The sequence below is a fragment of the Antedon bifida genome, chromosome 2 (genome assembly GCF_963402885.1).
Source record: "Antedon bifida chromosome 2, ecAntBifi1.1, whole genome shotgun sequence".
Classification (NCBI taxonomy): domain Eukaryota; kingdom Metazoa; phylum Echinodermata; class Crinoidea; order Comatulida; family Antedonidae; genus Antedon; species Antedon bifida.
In genome coordinates this window covers 36,435,516-36,455,660 of record NC_136227.1, presented here as the reverse complement: position 1 = coordinate 36,455,660, position 20,145 = coordinate 36,435,516, and the positions used below count along the sequence as shown (strand labels likewise).

General features: G+C 31.8%; 1 protein-coding gene across 2 annotated transcripts in view; it reads left to right on the top strand.

Moving 5' to 3' along the window:
- The first annotated feature begins 4,862 nt into the window (after positions 1–4,862).
- LOC144834938 (ephrin type-B receptor 1-B-like) overlaps positions 4,863–20,145 on the top strand; it is a 64,605-nt gene continuing 49,322 nt past the window's right edge. For both annotated transcript variants that reach the window (XM_078689932.1, XM_078689930.1), the window contains exons 1-3: positions 4,863–5,149; positions 5,785–5,867; positions 12,088–12,760. In XM_078689932.1, coding sequence (XP_078546058.1) covers positions 5,065–5,149; positions 5,785–5,867; positions 12,088–12,760 — 841 coding nt within the window. In that variant the 5' untranslated portion in view covers positions 4,863–5,064. The remainder of the gene's footprint in view (positions 5,150–5,784; positions 5,868–12,087; positions 12,761–20,145) is intronic.

The window sequence follows — 20,145 nt, the reverse complement described above, 5'->3', positions numbered from 1 at the left end:
TCAGTACCAACTAAATTTAAACAAAGTTGCTTTAGCGGTAATAAAATAGCATCCGATGCGGTAACCGATTAACTTGATTATACAAACAACTAATGAATCTAAGCCCATGTGATTTATCCGATTTCCGTGTGTATTCATGAAGGAATTCGTTTAGTTATTAATTCTTCCACATCGTGCTGCTATGATGGTGCGTTACACACTTTTGTCGTCAATAGTCTGTTTACGGATTCATTCAACAAAATAAATTAAAATGGTAAACTTTTGTGGACTACGTACGCGCGTTATAAATTATTATTGTTATTACCTAATTGGTCGTTTAAATATGTAAGTTCTTAAAAATAACTTGTATTTGTATTGTTCCTTTATTCATTACATTTGTGAGTAGATCTATCATACAGGGGTATATGGGGCTTAGAGGTTTTAAAGTTTGTCGCGAATCTAGAGTCAAGTATAGTATAACCTGATACTATAATTAGCCGCCATAAAACCCACATGATAGGTTAGATATGCTTATTTCTTGAATTGAATGTAAGTATTAATTAATAACTGATTAATTGACCATAACTATATCTTTTTAATTTAACCCAACAGATTTAAAATCAAATAAAATGGAGGCCAAAACATGACTCTATCCTGGTATAGAATCTGCTCGATATCTATACTTTTACTCAGAAAAAGAGCCTATAACTTTGTTTAACTATTAACATTATTAATTATGAATGGCACATTTACTTAAACATTCTTATTATTTAAGATTACCAGTACCCTATTAAAGCACAAATTATTGCACTGTTTTTCGTGCACAATTAATAAGTACCTTCAATTATTGATATTATTAAAAATAACAATTACCGTTATAGCATTGATGAATCCTCCCACGAAGTTGATCAATCTTGTCACTTACTTTTCAGAGGTATACTCGTAAAGCTGGTTTAGTTGCACGTCCGTCAAGTTTCGTTATGCCCACAGTATGCGTATAGTTTCTAGATATACAACCTACTTTGCCCACGTGATCTGTTATACGTCACTGGATAAGTACTGGATTAATCTAATGGATATTCCGAAATAAAAAAAAAACTGTCCTCGATACTGCTGGCATGGTTGAAGGTTGAGAGAAATGTGCTGAACGAAAAAATGGCAAGTCGTTTTAAATAATGAACAATCAACAAGTGCTTCTTTGGTTTTTGTCAAAAAATTTCATTTTCAATTCTTGCGATTGATAATCCGAGTAATTTGAAATCCATTAGAAGGACAATTTCAATTTTCTGATAGAGAATATATAGATCAATAGTTTAAATACACATTTCTTAATGTTTTATATTATTGCATATCGCCAAAATAGCGCCACTCGTTTCACTACTAATTTGTGATACATCATTTTAAGGTTTAATGTGATATTCAGATTATTAAGATTTTAATGATAAGTAGGAGCCTAATACATTTAAAGAACATTTAATGAATGTAATAGTACATCATTTATCTGGACATTCTCAAATTTAGCATATTAATTACGAAATACAATGATAGAAAGATACATTTTGATCCAACCAGAGAGTTGTTATCCATTTAATTATCTATTTTTCCTTGGAATGTCATATAAATGATGATAAACGAACATCTAGGTATAATATACATTAGTGCTCGTGTTTTTTCAGTTTTATATACATTATAATTGTAAGTTAACAAAATGGCATACATAATCAGTAGTATACCTGTGGGTGTTTCAAAGTTAACAACAACATGTAGGCCTATACTAAAGGAATAAGGAAGCTGCGGAAACTTTCTGTATGAAAAAAAAAAGAAATAAATGGATTGATTGATTGCTGAATTATTTGCAATATTTAAAATTGCAAGTAATATTATCAGGAAAGAAATGTAATTTCACTCATCCCTGGTAATATTTAATTACTTTATGTAGCCTTCAAATTAATTTGATACAAAAAAAGGGTTTATGTCTTATTGATTTTAGAAGAGGATTGACATCGTGTTACTGAGAGGGAGATGATGGCGTGTTTTCACTAATTGCCTCTAAACATCATCAAGAAATGTATACGACAAAGTGAATGGATCAAAGGATTAATGCTTCACTGAATATTCTCCACTTTCATGGTGATTATCTCTTAGCTTGTGCATTACACACTGTAATTAATTGCCAGGCTAGTTTGTCATTTTGGTCCAAATATATCAACCCATTCACTGAAGAAAACGTCGTTTTTGCATAGGTTAGTTTGTTGTCCTAATGCACCAACCCATCAGTAAAGTCAAAGTCTATTTTGCATGATGGTTGCTTTGTCCTTTAGCCTAAATACATCAGCCCATTAGTGAAGAAAATATCTATTTGCATAGGCTACGGTATTTTGTCATTTGTTACAAAGCCTTTTTTTTTCATAGGTTAAGTTTATCATTTTGTTCAAATTCATCAACCCATTCAGGTTAGTTTATCATTTTGTTCAAATTCATCAACCCGTTTAGAAAGAAAGGGGTTTTTTTTTGCATAGGCCTACGCCTAATCCATCAACCCATTTTTTCCATAATGATTAACTTTAGTAATTCTTTAAAGTATAATGTAATTGAGAAATGTATAACGTGAATATTATGACGTAACTGTTAACTTGTGTTGGAATAGTGTCACTTTCTCGGAAAATACATATTATTTACTACAGGTGATTATGTATATAGCCTATAGTAACGTATAAACTCCTTAAAAAAATAAGCCGCTCAGATGGTTGCACATGTTTGAATGGCATTAACTTATCTATTTCATCATAATGGGTACATTATTTACAATACATACATTTTTGATGACGTGAAATATAGTTTTATGGTTCTAATTGATTATAAATCAAGCCTATTTACAGAAAAGCAAGAAGAAATGTGATTCTATAGATGGCTAATGTTCTTGTTTTGATGATTTTACATTGAATGTGTTTTGTCTAAGCTTGTTTATGCATGTTGTCTCCTTGTTGGTTTTTAATAAATGCTGCTTAACATGGGGAAGGATCAGAAGTACAAAGTCAAAAATCAGCACTTAGTATTTCCAGGTAAGAGTGAAATTACGTATATCTCTTTGTGCTACTTTGCTAAATAACTAAAACCTGACTATCGGTAATCCACTTCTACTCCCTAGAGTTCAGTAACTGGAAGTGCTGTTCTCTGGGGGAGAGATACCAGACATGTTAATTTTCAATAATTATTTAAAATATTGTTGTAAACAATATAGGCCTACAATATACATTACACACCCGCGGCGGTCACTTTATTCCAGTACATTACTTTAACATCTAATATTGGCTCAAAGAGAACGTAGGGTGATATTTATCATAACAAAGGCATCTCTCATCCGATTTAGCAACAATCTTGTTGAGTATAACAATGTAACTTACATTATTACCAAATGGACGACTTGATGATTGCCCAACAAGTTTCACAGCTACAAATGTAACAAGATAAGGATGGTGTTATGATTCTTATCAGATGCTTTAACTTAACTGCTGATAGGGCCTATAGGTTATTTTTAGTAATTTATTCACATTTCAATAAATTTGGTAATTAATGATTACGTGTGGCCTGATTTCATTGCCCTCGTAATGAACTTACTGTATTAAAACACTGGCTTAATTTAAATGGCAAAAATATCTAACTTTGCATTAACTTCAATGACTTTTGTCTGACCGTATACCTTTTATCATAGGTCAATCGTTTCCGATATGATTTAATGTCTATTATTATTTGAACTTTCACAACAATTTCATTATAACCATTACAAATATTTAATTCCTTTTTAAAATGATTGATGTAGTCCTTCTACGAACTCAGATCAAAGGCCGTACCGCTGCTAACGATGTATCTACAGGCATAAATTGAATCAATTGCAATATATGGAAAATGTTAGCCAATAGTATTAAAAAACGATAATAAGCATTTTTTTAATTATTGAGGATGATCTTACGGGTGACTGTTTCATAAAATCGGCGGATATAAAAAAAAACACTGCCTCTCAGTTTTCTACTAATTGTTGTTTCTCTGTGTCCTCTCTCAAGAAAATTACATCTGATCTGATGAGGATGGTGGGTTCACTCCAAATGCGTACCGTAGTAGTGTATATACAGGTTAGTTTATGAAAGTATAAGAATATACATAAGATCAGGCTCCACTATCATGTGCTCCGATTTAAAGTAGAAGAAGTAGAAGAGGGCGCATGGCTTTTCTTTAAAAATGCTGTAATTTCACGCCCTCTATACTCAATAAAGGTATGTTGTAGATTTTGTTATTCTGCTTTTTAATAGTAAGTCCGCCCTCTCTCTGTGCCTCTGTAGCAAGCAGAACAATACAGTACTTTCTGCAAAATAGAACGTTTTAAATTGAGACATACCAATGCGACGGCCGAATGATGATGGTTGGGCATCTCTGTCGATTTTACTGGTGGTTGAAATTTTTAAATTGGGTTTTTATCATCGTTTATCATAATCCAATATATAAAATTTTCACCTGTGTTGTATTTATCTTTTTAAAAAGGTTGAATGAATAAATGATTGAATAAGCGGTGTCATCGATGTAAAATGTGTAGTTTCAATAAATTGATATTATTACGTATTCTATTCCAAAGACATCATCACCTCTTCGAATACACAGTATCCGTCAACCTAGAAAGCCGTACAAAAAAGTCATTCTTTCCACAGTATATTGTCGCACATAATAAATATGTTGTAAGATTAACTATTTTTCACCGATTTGAAGAAGTATACTAACAAACATAATTAAACATCCACTCTATGATAGCGTAAAATAACGTTACATAACAATAATGACAAACATCTTACAGGTTAATAAACTTTAAAAAGTTTTCTTTGTTTGAGGGCGACATTCGAACATTTAGCACATACTTAATGGTATCCCCGTATTTTAATGGAGTCGTCCAATAGAATTGCACTGTGTCTATTGGCTATTGGTTCTGATGTTGAGCACGAGTACGAAAAGGAAAAACAAAGTAGAGTCGTCTGGTGTTTTAGCCGTGATGCTCAGTAGATTCCTAAGACTTGGTGGGCCTAAGAAATAACTTTCGAGATGTCTGGATATGGGAATACTTACTCTATTTGGATATTTATATACCTTGGCTGTATAATATTTCATGTATCCAGTCCAAATAAAGGTAATTTTTTGTTTTTATTTATAGGCTCAGCCTCAGTCAGGTGTGCGGACTGTAGTGTAGGGAGGGGGGAGTGAGTACCGTATGACCAGCATCTACCCACCACACTCAACACTGCACCTTAAAGTTCCACTATCCGCCAGCCAGAACAAGTTAAGCCAGCCCTAAATAGATCCATAATAAGAATACAGCCAAGAGATTGTTTTGTATTTGTTTTTAGACCACCATGTCACATGTATGGATGGTATGTGTAGAGTTTCTCCAATTAATTGAATTGTCATGCTTTGGGTCTGCTCAATGGTGCAGGAGTTGACATCTTTACGACCATCACAATCCAACATAAATAAATCCAGTTGGGTTTTTGTCACGTTTCATTCTCCCAATAATATGTCAAGCTGTTTCCTGTTTATGATATGTTTTCTACACAAACTTCAAAATGCATTTTAGCTGAATTTTTCTGCCTTGACGCCTGGCAACGGTGAAAACAGATGATGAGGAGCAGGCCTAGTACCTTGGTTGTAAATTATGAATATAGGTGTTAAAATCACAAACATAAACAACTGGAATTTGTTTTATTTAAACAATTTTTGGAAATCTCAATTATCAAAATTAAAATTTAATTTTGTTTTTGTTTGCAGTGACTTTGTATGACAGCAACTCTTTTGCTGGTCTAAACTGGGACATCTTTCCACCGTCGGATGATATAGCAACATATAAAGGGGTAAATATTGCCAGCGATTTTTTGGTTATCCGCACTTGGCGGATAACCCCTTGTTATTGTCAGGATCTTTTTTTTTCTTTTTTTTTTTTTTTTTCTATATTCTTCTTTCTTTCCCAGAATTTTGTTGGCAGCATATCTCTAATTCTTGCTAACATAAGATTATATAACTTTGTCAGAAGATTGACCTCTAACTGTAGATGTGCAAGACACTTTGTTTTATGATTTTAGAGTTGCGCAACGTGACTTACGCGCGATTTTATGAATTTCAATGATTGATCATAGATTAAAAACCAAAAGTCATTTTGTATTGACACTAGGTGAAAATTTAAGTCATGTCAAGGGCAAACTTTCTATGGATTAAAAATGGCATGTTTTATAGAAAGTTACGTGCGCACGCGCGTTTAAAATTTCAAAATGCGAAAAATCAATTTCTAATCAACTTTCTACGCGTTTCATGTCATTTTAAGCATGTCAAAAATTCCCACGTACGCGCAAAAATTTACGCGCGCGGTGCGCACGTAGCGTTAAAAACAGATTTTTTTGCGTGATTTTTGTTTTTTCAGCCTTTTCTAGTAATTTTACCAACTTTTAAACAATTCCGACATAATATAACGTCATACGAGCACGTCGAATTGGACAATTTGCGCACGTTTTTGATGAAAATGTTCAAAAATTCGTCAAAATTATGCCTTTTTTTAAACAGTCATAGATTTTAAACTACTTGGTGAACTTTTTTTTAAATTACATATTCTGGAAGTAGATGAGTTGTAAATATCGAATCATGAATCAATATGGCTAAACGGACATTATGACGTCATCGTATGGCCACTCGAATATAAAATATAGGATTTTTGTATCTTTCGTCATAGCTCATCACATTAAATAGAGCGCATCTCCACTTATCCATATTCCATTTCCCTCCATTTTTTTATATTGTCTAGGTCAATCAATTATTTTTCGCATGATTTACAATTTTAAAATTGTTATGACGTCATCATGTGCAAAAGCGTCAAAAACTTTGGTCACTTATTTTCACCTATACTGCACTGTATGTAGTACGTATACAGTATATAGTGTACTGTATATACTTAGACGTGACACAAAATAGAGAGCGCACTAACATTTTTCCAATGGCATGATCGTTTTTCTGCGCGTAATATTCTAACGTATGACGTGCACGTGGCGTTTGTGCTGCGGATAACCTAACTCGTCCGTAGTGACGAGTTCAAATCTAGTGTTGTTTTAATTTTGTGTTAATCGTTTTTTTTTTTTTTAGCAGTTGACGACAATGAATAAGTAGTATATCATAATTATTGCTAAATTGTGGACTACTGTCTGCAATAAAAATAGGAAATATTCTTCATATTTACAAATTCAAGGTTTTCCTTCCTTTTATTTTATGCGATGACATAAAAAAAGCTTTTTAGTGATGACTATTTTTATGACATCCTTGGTATAATGTGGATATAATTTCTACCAGATTTACCTTGCAATATTTAAGAAATTCCTAAATACAAGTTTATGAAAAGTCAGTGATCAATCATTATATTAAGTACAAATAATTAACCTGTCAAAATAACCTCTTTTGTTGAGAATATGATTTATTTACTTCACTGTAGGGGAGCCACAAATGTACTCTGGTGATTAGAAAAAAATAGTTGTTGTAATTAAAAATATGAACTTTAGTATTCTCTAGGTCAGGGCATTTACTTTAAATATGGGTCACCAGTTTGACCACTTTGGGTCATTTCCTTTGGGTCAGTAACACAGTGGTCATTCCACTTATGTTGGTTGATGTTTTGATTTCACACATTTCTGGACATAAATCAGTCATTAAGGTGTTTAATATCCCCTAAGGAATGTGAACCTACTAGTCCCAGGTTGTAAGTAAATAAACACATCTCACATTATCAGGATGCCTGTACTGTACAATATTCAATTGGTCCAATGTGATGGGAATTTAGAAATAGAAACAGCCTCCCTGGCTCCCTGCCTGCTACCATCCAATGGTAGATGACCTCTAGTGGGTGATGGTATTATTAATAGTAGAAACTAAATCCAAATCTACCTCAAAATGTGAACTTCCATTCTAGTGATTTTGTATTACCAGATGTTTCCATACAAGATGCTAGCTGATACCAATTTGCAATGGGCTAGTGTAGATATCAGGTTTTTTCCATACAAGATGCTAGCTGATACCAATTTGCAAGGGGCTAGATATTAGTTTTTAAACAGGAAACATTAGAGAAATGTCTTTAGCCTATTAGCTCATAAATCTTAGAATGTATCCTTTACTTACACTCTACAGTATAATAAATCAACCAGTTTGAACATGCAAACAATGTATTCTGCCTGTACACAAGGTATTCTGCCTGTACACAAGGTATTCTGCCTGTACACAAGGTATTCTGCCTGTACACAAGGTATTCTGCCTGTACACAGTACCTATAAACTATACAACCATTCAAGATTAAGTTTCTTCTATAGGATTATACTAATCCTAGGCAACACCTATCAAGGGTTACTTGTTATAATCTATAGGATTATACTAATCCTAGGTAACACCTATCAAGGGTTACTTGTCATAATCTATAGGATTATACTAATCCTAGGCAACACCTATCAAGGGTTACTTGTCATAATCTATAGGATTATACTAATCCTAGGCAACACCTATCAAGGGTTACTTGTCATAATCTCCTAAATAAGCATACATGTTTGGGTACTTATTCCAAGGTCTAATCCACTAATTAGTTTAACTAAATGGAGATATATGGGTATTGGATCTGTATTACTTGTTGTGCAAACCCTATTTCTAAAGTGTACTACCTGTACAATACTGTATGTTATTTTAATAAAATGTTCTCCTTGATAGTACTGTATATACATTCACTAGCAAGTACATTCATTATCAATGATAATCACACAGTCCTTCAAACTGCATGTTTCATCATTACAGGGTAATTTTAAATGTTTTTACAGTAGTAAATCATTAACTAAACAGAAAACAAAATGACCATATTTGGAGGTCCTTTTACCTATTTCTAAATATTTTATAATACAATTAATTATCACTCTGATGGAATGGAATTTTAGATCATTACACAATTTTGTTGTTAATATGTTGTATTCCATCATAATTATTTAAACTGCTACTAGTGTTAGCCTTTAAACTACTGTAGCCAGCAAAAAGGCAACTGACAAACCTGCATATCTGTGGAAACCATTTGCTCACAAATCTTACATGTTTACTACACTCATCAATGTCAGTGTAATTTATTAGATTAAAGTAAATTACAATGTATGGCCTATAAAACCAGCAGAAGCTACCATTTATAATTATTAAATGATTATACAGGATTCCTCTAATTGCACTGACATTGAAGACTAGGTGTTGACTCCATCTTTACATTCTAGACACTCTTACTAATTGATATGCAAGGGTTCTTTAGTTATATAATGAAAATTATGTCCAGAATCCCCAATAAATCTTGGGTTATTGGTATAATAAATTGGTGCACTGTGTTACTGCAGATAGATCTTATGATAATAAATTGGATTTGATGATCTGTCATTACTGTATATGTCATTGTCAGGGTAGATCCTATATGTTGCAAAATATGGTAGGGGAGGAAACAGAGGGCTATGGTCATTTCTAATTTGCATTTTCCTAGTAGTACTGTAGTTAGTACAATGAAAAATACTTTATTCAAATAGTCTACATTTATTATGGTATATTTGTCAGTGTGGATCCAGGAATTTTTTTTTTTTTTTTGCAAAATAGGAAGGAGGAAACAAACAGAGGGTTATAATTTATTTAACATTTATTATGATATATTTAATTTAACATAACGTATGTTCATTATTTGTACCTTGGACTAGCCTCTTTGAAACTGAATTAATATAATTATAAGTTGCTGTAATTAATATATTAAGTACAGAATTAAATTAGAATACTTGATCTCATTTTATTCTTAAATGTAACAAGTAAGTTTATATAGCATTTGAAACATGGTGGAAATATACTTCTTTTCCAATGCTTAGAAATATCAATATTATCATTATCATTTATTAAATATGTTTTTAGTACCATGGTGCCTTTAGTTTAGTTTTTCATAACTTACAGTAGCCTATAAGTACTTAGTAGGTTACTTGGTAGGTTGATACTGTTGGAGGTGATACTTGTCATTTTCAAGAATTGGATTAATATTGATAAATTTAAAGAGGTTATTGATTCATGAGTCATTTACGACTTACGTTGTTAAATACTCCATCTACAATTCCAATCAACTGCTATCCAACTGAAATTTGAACATGCATAGAAGGAGCTCCTTATGCATAAGAACTCAACCAGTATGTTTCATCCAAATTTTAAGGCCCACATCAAGTGTCTAGTACTAGTAGTAGATGTAACTGTCAACATTTCATTCCTACACAACAACTACAAGATCAATGATGGCCATATTATTTCAATTTAATACTCATTACCCCCACTTGAAATTCAACATGGATTTCATAATGACTTTTGATTTTTTCTACATTTAATTATGAGATAGCTTCGATTCTACGTATTCGTTGCACTTGAGTGGATTCAACATTGCATAGCAGACTAACTAACTTGATGTGAGAGGGTCACAAAACTCATTTACATAATGTTAGATTCAATCATATTATTTCATTGCCTTTTAAAATATTAATTGGATTTTCCACTTCACTGAAAAAAATTAGTTATTCAGATAAGAATTTTTGAAATATAATTATAACTAATGGAAGGGTTGCTTTAATAGTCACTTAATGAAACTTAATCGTAACCAATTTATCATACGTGATTAAAACAATGACTTTTAAGTAATTCTATGTCCTGTATACGATTTATATAAATGAGGAAAGAGTGAATTCACTCTTTCCTGTATAAATAGAGGTATTGGCAATGCTGACACTGTCTTTATACTCTATCTTTGTGAATACTACAATTCCAACATCCTGTTTGGTAGGTCTACTACCAGAATTGTTTATTAGTACAATGATCATACTGTTTACTGTGCAGTTTTTGTTTTGTTTTTTTTTAAATCTAAACCTGGTTCCATCTCCTATACTTATTACCTCAGAGTTTATCCCATGAAATGTGTACAATAGAGGACTCCATAGAAAGTGTGGGTAATCACCATGCAAGATAATCCATACATTGTGTAATGACCAGCTTATTCTATTCACAATCACACGTCCAAATTAATTATTCAACCCCTATAAGTAGTGATGCTCTAATAAATACATGTTCTACTGAATAGTAATTATTGGCAGTTGGGTGTTTTATTTGTTGGTTTCAATGGCTATTCACCTGCACAGTATCATCCAATTCTACTCTTAGAGTGGTCCCATTTAAGCTTATTAACGGATATAGGGTTGTTGCTGTAGTCCAAAGCTCTGTCTACACTATCAAACTTTATGTGACAAAAAAAAGTGTTGTGCCCATATTTGGACATGATGATGTCATATCACTACCATATTTAAGCATATCACTACCATATTTGGGCACATCACACTTTTTTTCACATAACGTTTGATAGTGTAGTAGACAGAGCTTAATACTGTAGTCTATCTTTCCATTGTGAATTCAGTGTTTGTATGCTGCATGTTAAGTAATACTAATTTATAATTTTGACACTGAAAATAATAATCCACATTAACATAATTTGAAATTGATACTGCTAGTGTTATGACACATAGCTTGTAATATACACTACATACATGTGATTTGCTATCATTCGTCATATTGATACATTTATGAATGTAATATATACATAGAAATTAGGCTATGCATGAATTCATTATTATCTTGAGGAATCATAAAGAACGTTTTACATAGGTTTAAATGGGTTTTTTTAGAACTTCTTGGTTTACACTGAGATGCAATACTATAATGTTTATCTTTTAAACTAATTTTTGTTTGCAGTATGCCCATATTTGATAAACTAAACTGTGTAACATGTAACTATTTTACAGTACAAAAAGAAATGATTATTGTGGTGGTATGTTGGGAGATTATCCCACTAGTTAAGAACATTTTTAAGTACTGAGTTTCAACTGGTACCTGTATGTTCTGTCACAGAGAAGGGCAAATGTCGGTATAAGTTGAACTCGTACTACCAACACCACCCATTGGTGTGTGTATTTATTGTCTTTTACCAGTATTAATGACTTACATCAATTTTCATTTCAGTGGACAGAAACCGGTGCAAGCTACGCACGCAAGTTTCAAGTGTGTCAAGTACATGAACGCAATCAAAATAATTGGATTCGTTTACCGTACATCCAGAAAAAACGAGCGAACTTAATAATTGTAGAAACAGATTTCACTATGTTCTCATGTCAAGATGATGGAACTGACACTGACAGTGACATCGTCTCATGCAGAGAAACATTTGACCTGTATTACAGTGATGTGAACAATTCCAGTGAAAATATCCCGCAGTATACTTCACCTCCATATAAAAAGATCTCGCGAATCGCAGCTGATGGAAGATTTTCAGATCCGTTGTCTTCTGATGAAGTCATAAACAAAGCAACTGAAAGATTTGGACCAATTGTAAATAATGGATTTTATCTTGCTATGCAAGATCAGGGTGCGTGTATGGCCTTGTTACGTACACTTGTGTATTACCTAGTTTGTCCTAAGGTTATGATGCACTTGGCAAACTTCCCAGAAACGGTTACTGGCGATTTTGTTACTTCCTTGGTTGAAGCAAAAGGTGAGTGCGTACCAAACTCGAAGAAGGTTGGCATTCAGGATCCCACATATCAATGTCGGAGTGATGGTACATGGACTGTAATCCAAGGAGAATGTGTTTGTTCAGAAGGTTACTATCAGACTGAGAACTATGCTGCATGTGAAGGTAAGATTTTAGCATTGCACTGTTTATTTTTACCTTCATGGTTTAAGTACTGTAATTGTGAAACCGCATTTAATATCATATCCTGCTTAATAGAACTTATTTGTAATATTAGTTGGTTCCTAGTACTTTTTCCAAAACATTTTTCTGCTCATTGGCTCAGGGAGTTGTAAAATAAGATTGCTATTTTTTTACAACTCCCTGATTTGCTTGTCTCTTTTTTTTCAATCATACCTGTTTATAGGTTGTAATGGCATTTAACTTTGGAATGCAAAGTGAAATTTCTATCAAAAGCTGAAATTTGGATATTAAATCAACCGTGATTAAAAAACCAATATTGTAATTTAGACACCAATTTGGACGTTTGATCAAATTCACTTATTATATCATTGTTTGTTATGATGCCTGCCATGGTCGTTGATTGATGGAGATGACATTGGCTCTGCTTGTTGTCCCCGTGCATGATTTTCCAGTTGGTTACCACAGAACATTGAGTTGTCTCTATTCGCTCGTCCATTTTACAATTTCTACCAACAATGTGTGATGTAGGCTACAACTACAAATATAATATATTTTCTTAACTTGTCATGATGTTTACATAAATTAGTTACATATCATTGGTCAGCTGATGTCAGTATAACTACCTCTTTGTACCACATTAGGACTGGCTGAATTCTCAATGAATTTATCGCCACGTTTTCTTTTGAGTGAATGCAGGTGAGAGTTAATGAAGCAGGGATAATGTGAGCTTGAGTATTCAGTCTGATTATTTCATATTAAGAAGATCAATGACTGGAAGTAATCATGTTTGAATGAATATGCTTCTCAATTGCTCCTATCGATGTCAAACCTCTTTGTTAACTGGTCCCTGTATACCACTGAGATCATACTTTACTAATAACAAGAACTTCTAAAGCGAACACCTTTTGTAATAGAGCTCCTGAAAACCTGTTGAGCCCATACAACACTCTTTTTAACATACCAACTCGCATGGAAATCTTAAACAATTATTTTGAAGTGTTTTTCATGGTTAACTGAATGTTTGTACTAACCAGTTTTGATATCAATATCAAAGAATTGGTTAATTTAAAAACGTTTGGTAATATATACTCTAACTTATGAAATTAATTAGGATGTACTAATTTGGTCATTTCATTAACACAATAACCTACTTTGTATAGTTTAAAAAGAATTTACACTAAATTTAAATATTAATAGGGATTTCGGAAATGTGTGCTATTTTAATTCTGTTAGTATTACGTTCTAAACGAACAGTTTATTATAATCAATTGGAATACGGGGTGGGGGGTGTTATTTAAACAAGTATGCTAAGTAAGTTAATACTGTTTATGCTAAATAGTAATGTTCAAACTGTCCAGATTGAATCTGTTTTTAGGTATACTTATTGTATATTATCATATTTAACAGATTGTTTTCTGAAAGTATTAACTATTATTTAATTTCGTACCGGAAAAACAAACTATTATAACGGCGGTAATCCAGAAAGCAAATTGTAAAATTTGTATTGGTCAGTGAGCCAGCCTAGAGATTGACAATTACAGCAATTAATATGATAACACTATTCAGTATGGGATACAAAATTAATGATTTGTGAAATTATGATGATGTGAATTTACCAAGGATTAAGTTCATTTAATGTCAAAGTCAAGAGCTTATTGATTACAAACTGTTTACAAATTAAGCACTGAACATAACATAAATAATGTAAATTGGTCCTCAGAAAATGAATTGCTTACTAATACTGTATTAAATTTGACTGAAGTCAGATAAATTTTAATTTATTTACAAGGTTGAATGTTTCAAAAGATTTTACAGTCAATGACCAAGTATATTTTAATCATGCAATAAAAACATAATAATTATGTTTTTTTTATGTAATTTTTTGGAAAATTAACTACCAATTTCACCATTTAATGATTACTGTACTTGCAAAATAATATTATAAAGTAAGGTTGTGCACATTCATATACTCTGATCCAAAATAACTGTAAAAACTGACAAATTAAATTAAATCTTTTTGGATTATAATTCTTGCTTAGTGTTTGTCAAAAAAAGAATATTTATCACTGTAGGTGTTTGTAACTTACACAATCACGCCTTCCTTGGGCTTTATGTGTTTCAGATGATCCATTTAGATTGCTAGTTCATGGACTATCTGTGTGTGTATGTGATGATAAAAGCTATGGGTGGACTCTTCAATTTTATATTAATAAAATAAAGCATTAGTAGAACCATATTAAAGACACCTTCACAACCCTTAATATGGGTCGTTGACTGGCTGTTTATCATAGTACTGTATAAAACATATTTTTTCCCATATTCATTTAAAGAAACGTGTCACCTAAATAGTCCCAAAATGTGAGCGTAGTTTGAGTAGTAAAAGTTCTATGCTCGGTGTACATACAACATAAAACCTTTGTCATGTCTTATCAACGCTAAAGATCAGTCAATACAATACAATAAGAACATATTACTGCTACAACTTATTGAGTATCTGTGAAGACTAATTAGAGACAATATGTTGAACATTATTGAATTCAGATTAATGTGTCAAGTCTGTTTGAAATGTAAGTTCAGATTAAGTTTTCTAATCCCTTCCTTGTATTTACAGGTGTCCTGTGGTTTCTATTTGTAGCCACATCTCTAATCTGTAAATCTTAATCTGGTTTTGTTAATCCTATTTGATCCATATTGTTTTTTATCCGCTTTGCACACTTAAAACCAGTTGTTCACCAAGTAGTATACAGTATTGTAGATGTGCTTCTGGATTGTTTTTTTCTTTCTATTTTTTAATTTAAACTTTAACCGTATTCTTCTTGTTTTTTCTTTTTTTTTTTTTAACTTTAACTTCATGCTTGAGTTCAATCAAATATTTGTTATTGAAAATGAAGTCTACTTTCTGTAAACACACAAACTTTTTAACTGGTTCAGGACTGGTTTACCTTGGATCTCCTTTAAAAGGCTTTAAGTTGAGCCGCAAACTCATCAACTTTAAGTAGTCTGGAATTTCTTGAATTTAAAATCCTACAGATAATTAATATAATTGAAAAAAAGACTGAATCTAACAATCTCAATGTAAATACTGCTCTGTCCTAATTTATGTAATGTAGGAGATTCGACTGAAATTGCCTCTTTTAGTATCATACTCATCTCTCAACAAAACAACTTTATCTGCCTCCTCTTAATAGATGCAGGCAAATTGCTTGCTGCCGGTCTTCTGTCGTTTTTTTGATGGATGAGAGGATGTTGTTTGGATGAGTTGCAAAGCATACGCAACAATCGTCATATGCTTGATTGTATCTGAGATTTCGTTCAGTGGTTGTTGCTGTCCGTTCACAGATGTTGTATTTCCTTCAATTTCTATATTTCTCATCCACATATCCTGTTGTAACCACTCAAATGAAACTAAAAAGTAAAAATAAAATTGTTGCAAAAATAAAATTGTTCGGTAATTGACGACTAGATGAAGGCAGATGTTAATGACATTTATTATTAACAAATAAATATTTATAAACCCATAATGCCAACAATTTGAACCGGAAAATTGACTTTGTTCCTTTGCGGTATAAACTAATAAAATACTATTAAAATATGTTGATACCATGTTAATTTCTTAATGAATGTTTTACTGCCTTGTACAAGATGGAATATATACAAAAAAGGTTAATAATCTTTATTAATGACTTTGTCGGGTTTCTTCTTTCTTTTTTAAATATAATAAAATTATATGATGCACTGTAAAAGCAAATGAGATTAAATTTACATAACTGATTTTTATAATGAACACAATCTTTCAAGTATTAAAATAATTTATATTCTCTGGTATGTTGATGTTTTAGCAGTCTTGTACCACAAATTAGATTACAAAATAAATTTAATATTTTCACAATTTTCACAGCAATTTTCATTAGCTGCAACAAATTCATCTAAAAATAAACAAATTATCACTCCAAGCTACTGAAAAGTGCATTTTCATAAAAATAATTAATCCTACACAATTTTAAATGATTGATTTTATTGGTTGATTACAAATGCTTTAAAAAGAACGAACCAATCAGTTTTCATAACACAAATCGTGATATTGATGTATTGCTGCCGACGGCTGTTTTGTGCATTTGCAACAGTAGATTTTAGTGTAGATATTCCGACAAGGTTTGCTGATTTTTACAGAGCAGCTTATTCTAATCAGCAAGTCTGATGTATTATCTGTTTTGTCCAATCTTAAATTTTAGTAGATCAAAGTTTTATTGATATCTTGTACATGTTGTTAAGACATAAAAGTCAGTTGAATAAGAAACACAATTTGTATACAAGCTATTTTTAAATCAGCTGATTAATGTGATAGCAGTGTGTAAAATATAAAAAATCTATATTGACCAGCCATGCTACATTTATATTAAGATAAACATAAAATACTAAAACTAATATATTTATTATTTATTCTTAATCTTTGAGTATGCAACTTTTGCCCTTGACTAATAATAGTTTATTTTATACAAAAGTGTAATTTCCTAAGCTAGGCTAAGCAATCAATATTATGGCGGGTGAACTGTCAGAAGACACCTAATGCTCACAAAATAAGAAAACGTTTTTAGCTACAAGTTACATTTCTCATACTTAGATTAACAGTAGACTGCAGTCCATGTTTAAAGTAAAATAAAGTGGAAATTTATATTTTATTCATGATATACTTTGTTGATAGTATAATGAATTGGTGGCTAGCGAGAAAGGCATGTGCTCAGCATGCCTGCTGAGTGAACGTGCTTAGTAAACTATTCTGCAAAAAGAATAACAATTGAGTATTAAAGCAAAACTGAATATTGATTCATGAATGCATGTATTTATTTCATGAATACAGTATGTTAACTACTGTATGATTTGAAAGTTCAAAGGTTTGGACTAAAAAGAACAACATTGATTCAGTGTTACCAACTTTTTGTAATAGCACACATATATACATTTTAGTTGAATGAAATTTTACCTTCAAGTAATATTCAATATATTTCAAATGCATACTAATGTCTTAACATTGTGGAAGATTAACATTGATTTACATAGTATACATACATATCAATGTTTCTAATGCTTTTGAGTATTTGTCAATAATTTAAAGACTTTCAATTGTTTATTAAATGTGTATGAATAACTAATACACATTTTTCGGTTATTCAAAGTGTTTCCTGCGTGAAACTGTTTTATTATTAATGTAACAGTTGCTGTAATTTGCTTTTGGTTTAAACTGCAAGTACAATATTGTTGTTATTTTTATCCACTTATTGTAGTCTGTCTCTTGGGATTACGTACTTCTTTGGTGAGACCCGTCTTCACAAATAAACCTGATATATTTTACAGTATATATAGAAAAAATCTTGAATACTCAGTTTGATGATTGGTTCCGTGGAGCCTGCGGGTCTTCGTTTCTAGAACACATCAATTTCATTCATTGACAGTGAGAATAATAAGGCCATGGGATTCAAAATTGAATACAAAATAACTTGGCATGATATTAATGTTTTTAGTAGGATGAGCCGGTGTGTTTCTTCAATGTGACATTTCAAATAAGAGGAAACTAGTTGAATTTTACAATGTAAAATCATTGAGAAACTTAATGATGATAGTTTATTTTTCATTTGAAATGATCGTTTTACAAAATTGAGGATGATTCAACTCATGTTCACTGTTTTATTTTGTAATGTCCCCTTTAAAAGGCAAAAATGTGTTGATCGAATTCAAACAATTTTAAAATATATTACCCTTAAAACAATAATTGAACTCAACTTTGTGTACATTGGGTAAACCAAGCTCTAAATAACAGTCAGTAAAAGTATCACGTTTGATTATCATTTGCCAGTATAAAATAACATTGGTCACCTTAAGCATGTACTTGTTTATCATTCAAATTTATAGAGAAGACCACAGTTGACTTTAAGATCACACTTTATGCTGATATTTATTGTCTTTAAAAACAATTTAATTTATTATATTGTTCTAAAAATGTTGTTTCATGACATTCTCAGAATGCAAGATACTGGTACTAAAGAATGATTTGTTATTAAATTATGATATTAAAAGTAATGTCACTGTTTTATGTCAAAGTCTTTTAACTTTCGTGAAGTCATAAGTCGGAAATATTTCTGTTTTTTGCTGCGTAAATGGACCTAATTTCAGATTCAGGTGAAAATATTATTTTCAGCTGAGAGTTATTAGCCTCCCTGTGATCTTAAATCCTCCACAGACTAAACCAAGTCAAAGAACAAACAATAGCAAGATAACTTAAACCACCGGGCAAGCCCTCAGGGGCTGACACTCATTTATATTGGAAATTTTAACGAACAAATTCCATCCCGGCAAACTCAAATGTCCGTGATGATATTAATTTCGGTATCGAGTTGCATTCAAACTGTGCTTTCTCGGCTCATCTGCGAAGGAGTCATGTTGGAAAGAGTTGAAATCATTTAGTGGATGTTTTCTTAGGTGGCGTAAATACTGCCCTGTGGCGTTATAGTCACTTCATAAACTAACACGACACTGTCGCTCGCATTGCCTGGCGGTTTCTTAACAGCACTGTTACTCACTGTTCCCTGACTAGATATTTCACTGTGATATTGGATTTGATATATGATTTATTTTCTTGCCACAAGCTAAAGATTGATGAGATTTGAGTTTTGCCTTTGGGGTTATTTAGATGCTAGATCGCTGCTTCTTTTTTGGTAGTTATACTATTTAAGTCTTTGGTACAATAAACTAAACTATTTATTTGTAACTGGTTATTAGTTAATTCAATTTAATAACTTTTGTTGGTTTCTTTCTTCATCTGCAAAATGGTTATTTCATTTATTATTCATTCATTCATTCATTCACTTATTCATTCACTTTTATTGCCATGAAAAATAAACAAGAAAAACCGGATAACATCAACTAAAAAGATGGCAATAGGAAGTAAAAAAAAGATTATTCTTGTCAAGTTTAACCCCCTTAACATAAAACATGAGATTTTTGTAACAATATTTAAACTTATCATTTATTTAACCAATGTTATTTTAAAGCAAACATTTTGTGATTGATGTGATTACTTTACATATACAAATCTGTTCTTACATTGATATTATGGAATATATATATTTTGATCTGGATCAATGATGTGTCCCTAGAGACTAGTAATTGATCAGTAGTAACAAGGTATTCTGCTGGATTTTCTAGTAAATCACCTAGGCCAATGACTGCAGAATGCTGTCTGCAATGCAACAAATTTATACTAGTCTTATATCATTATATTGTATATGTCTGTACCCAGTCTTATATCATATATTGTCTGTACCTAGTTACTGTTTGTTGATCTGTCACATTTTGAATAATCCTATCACTTG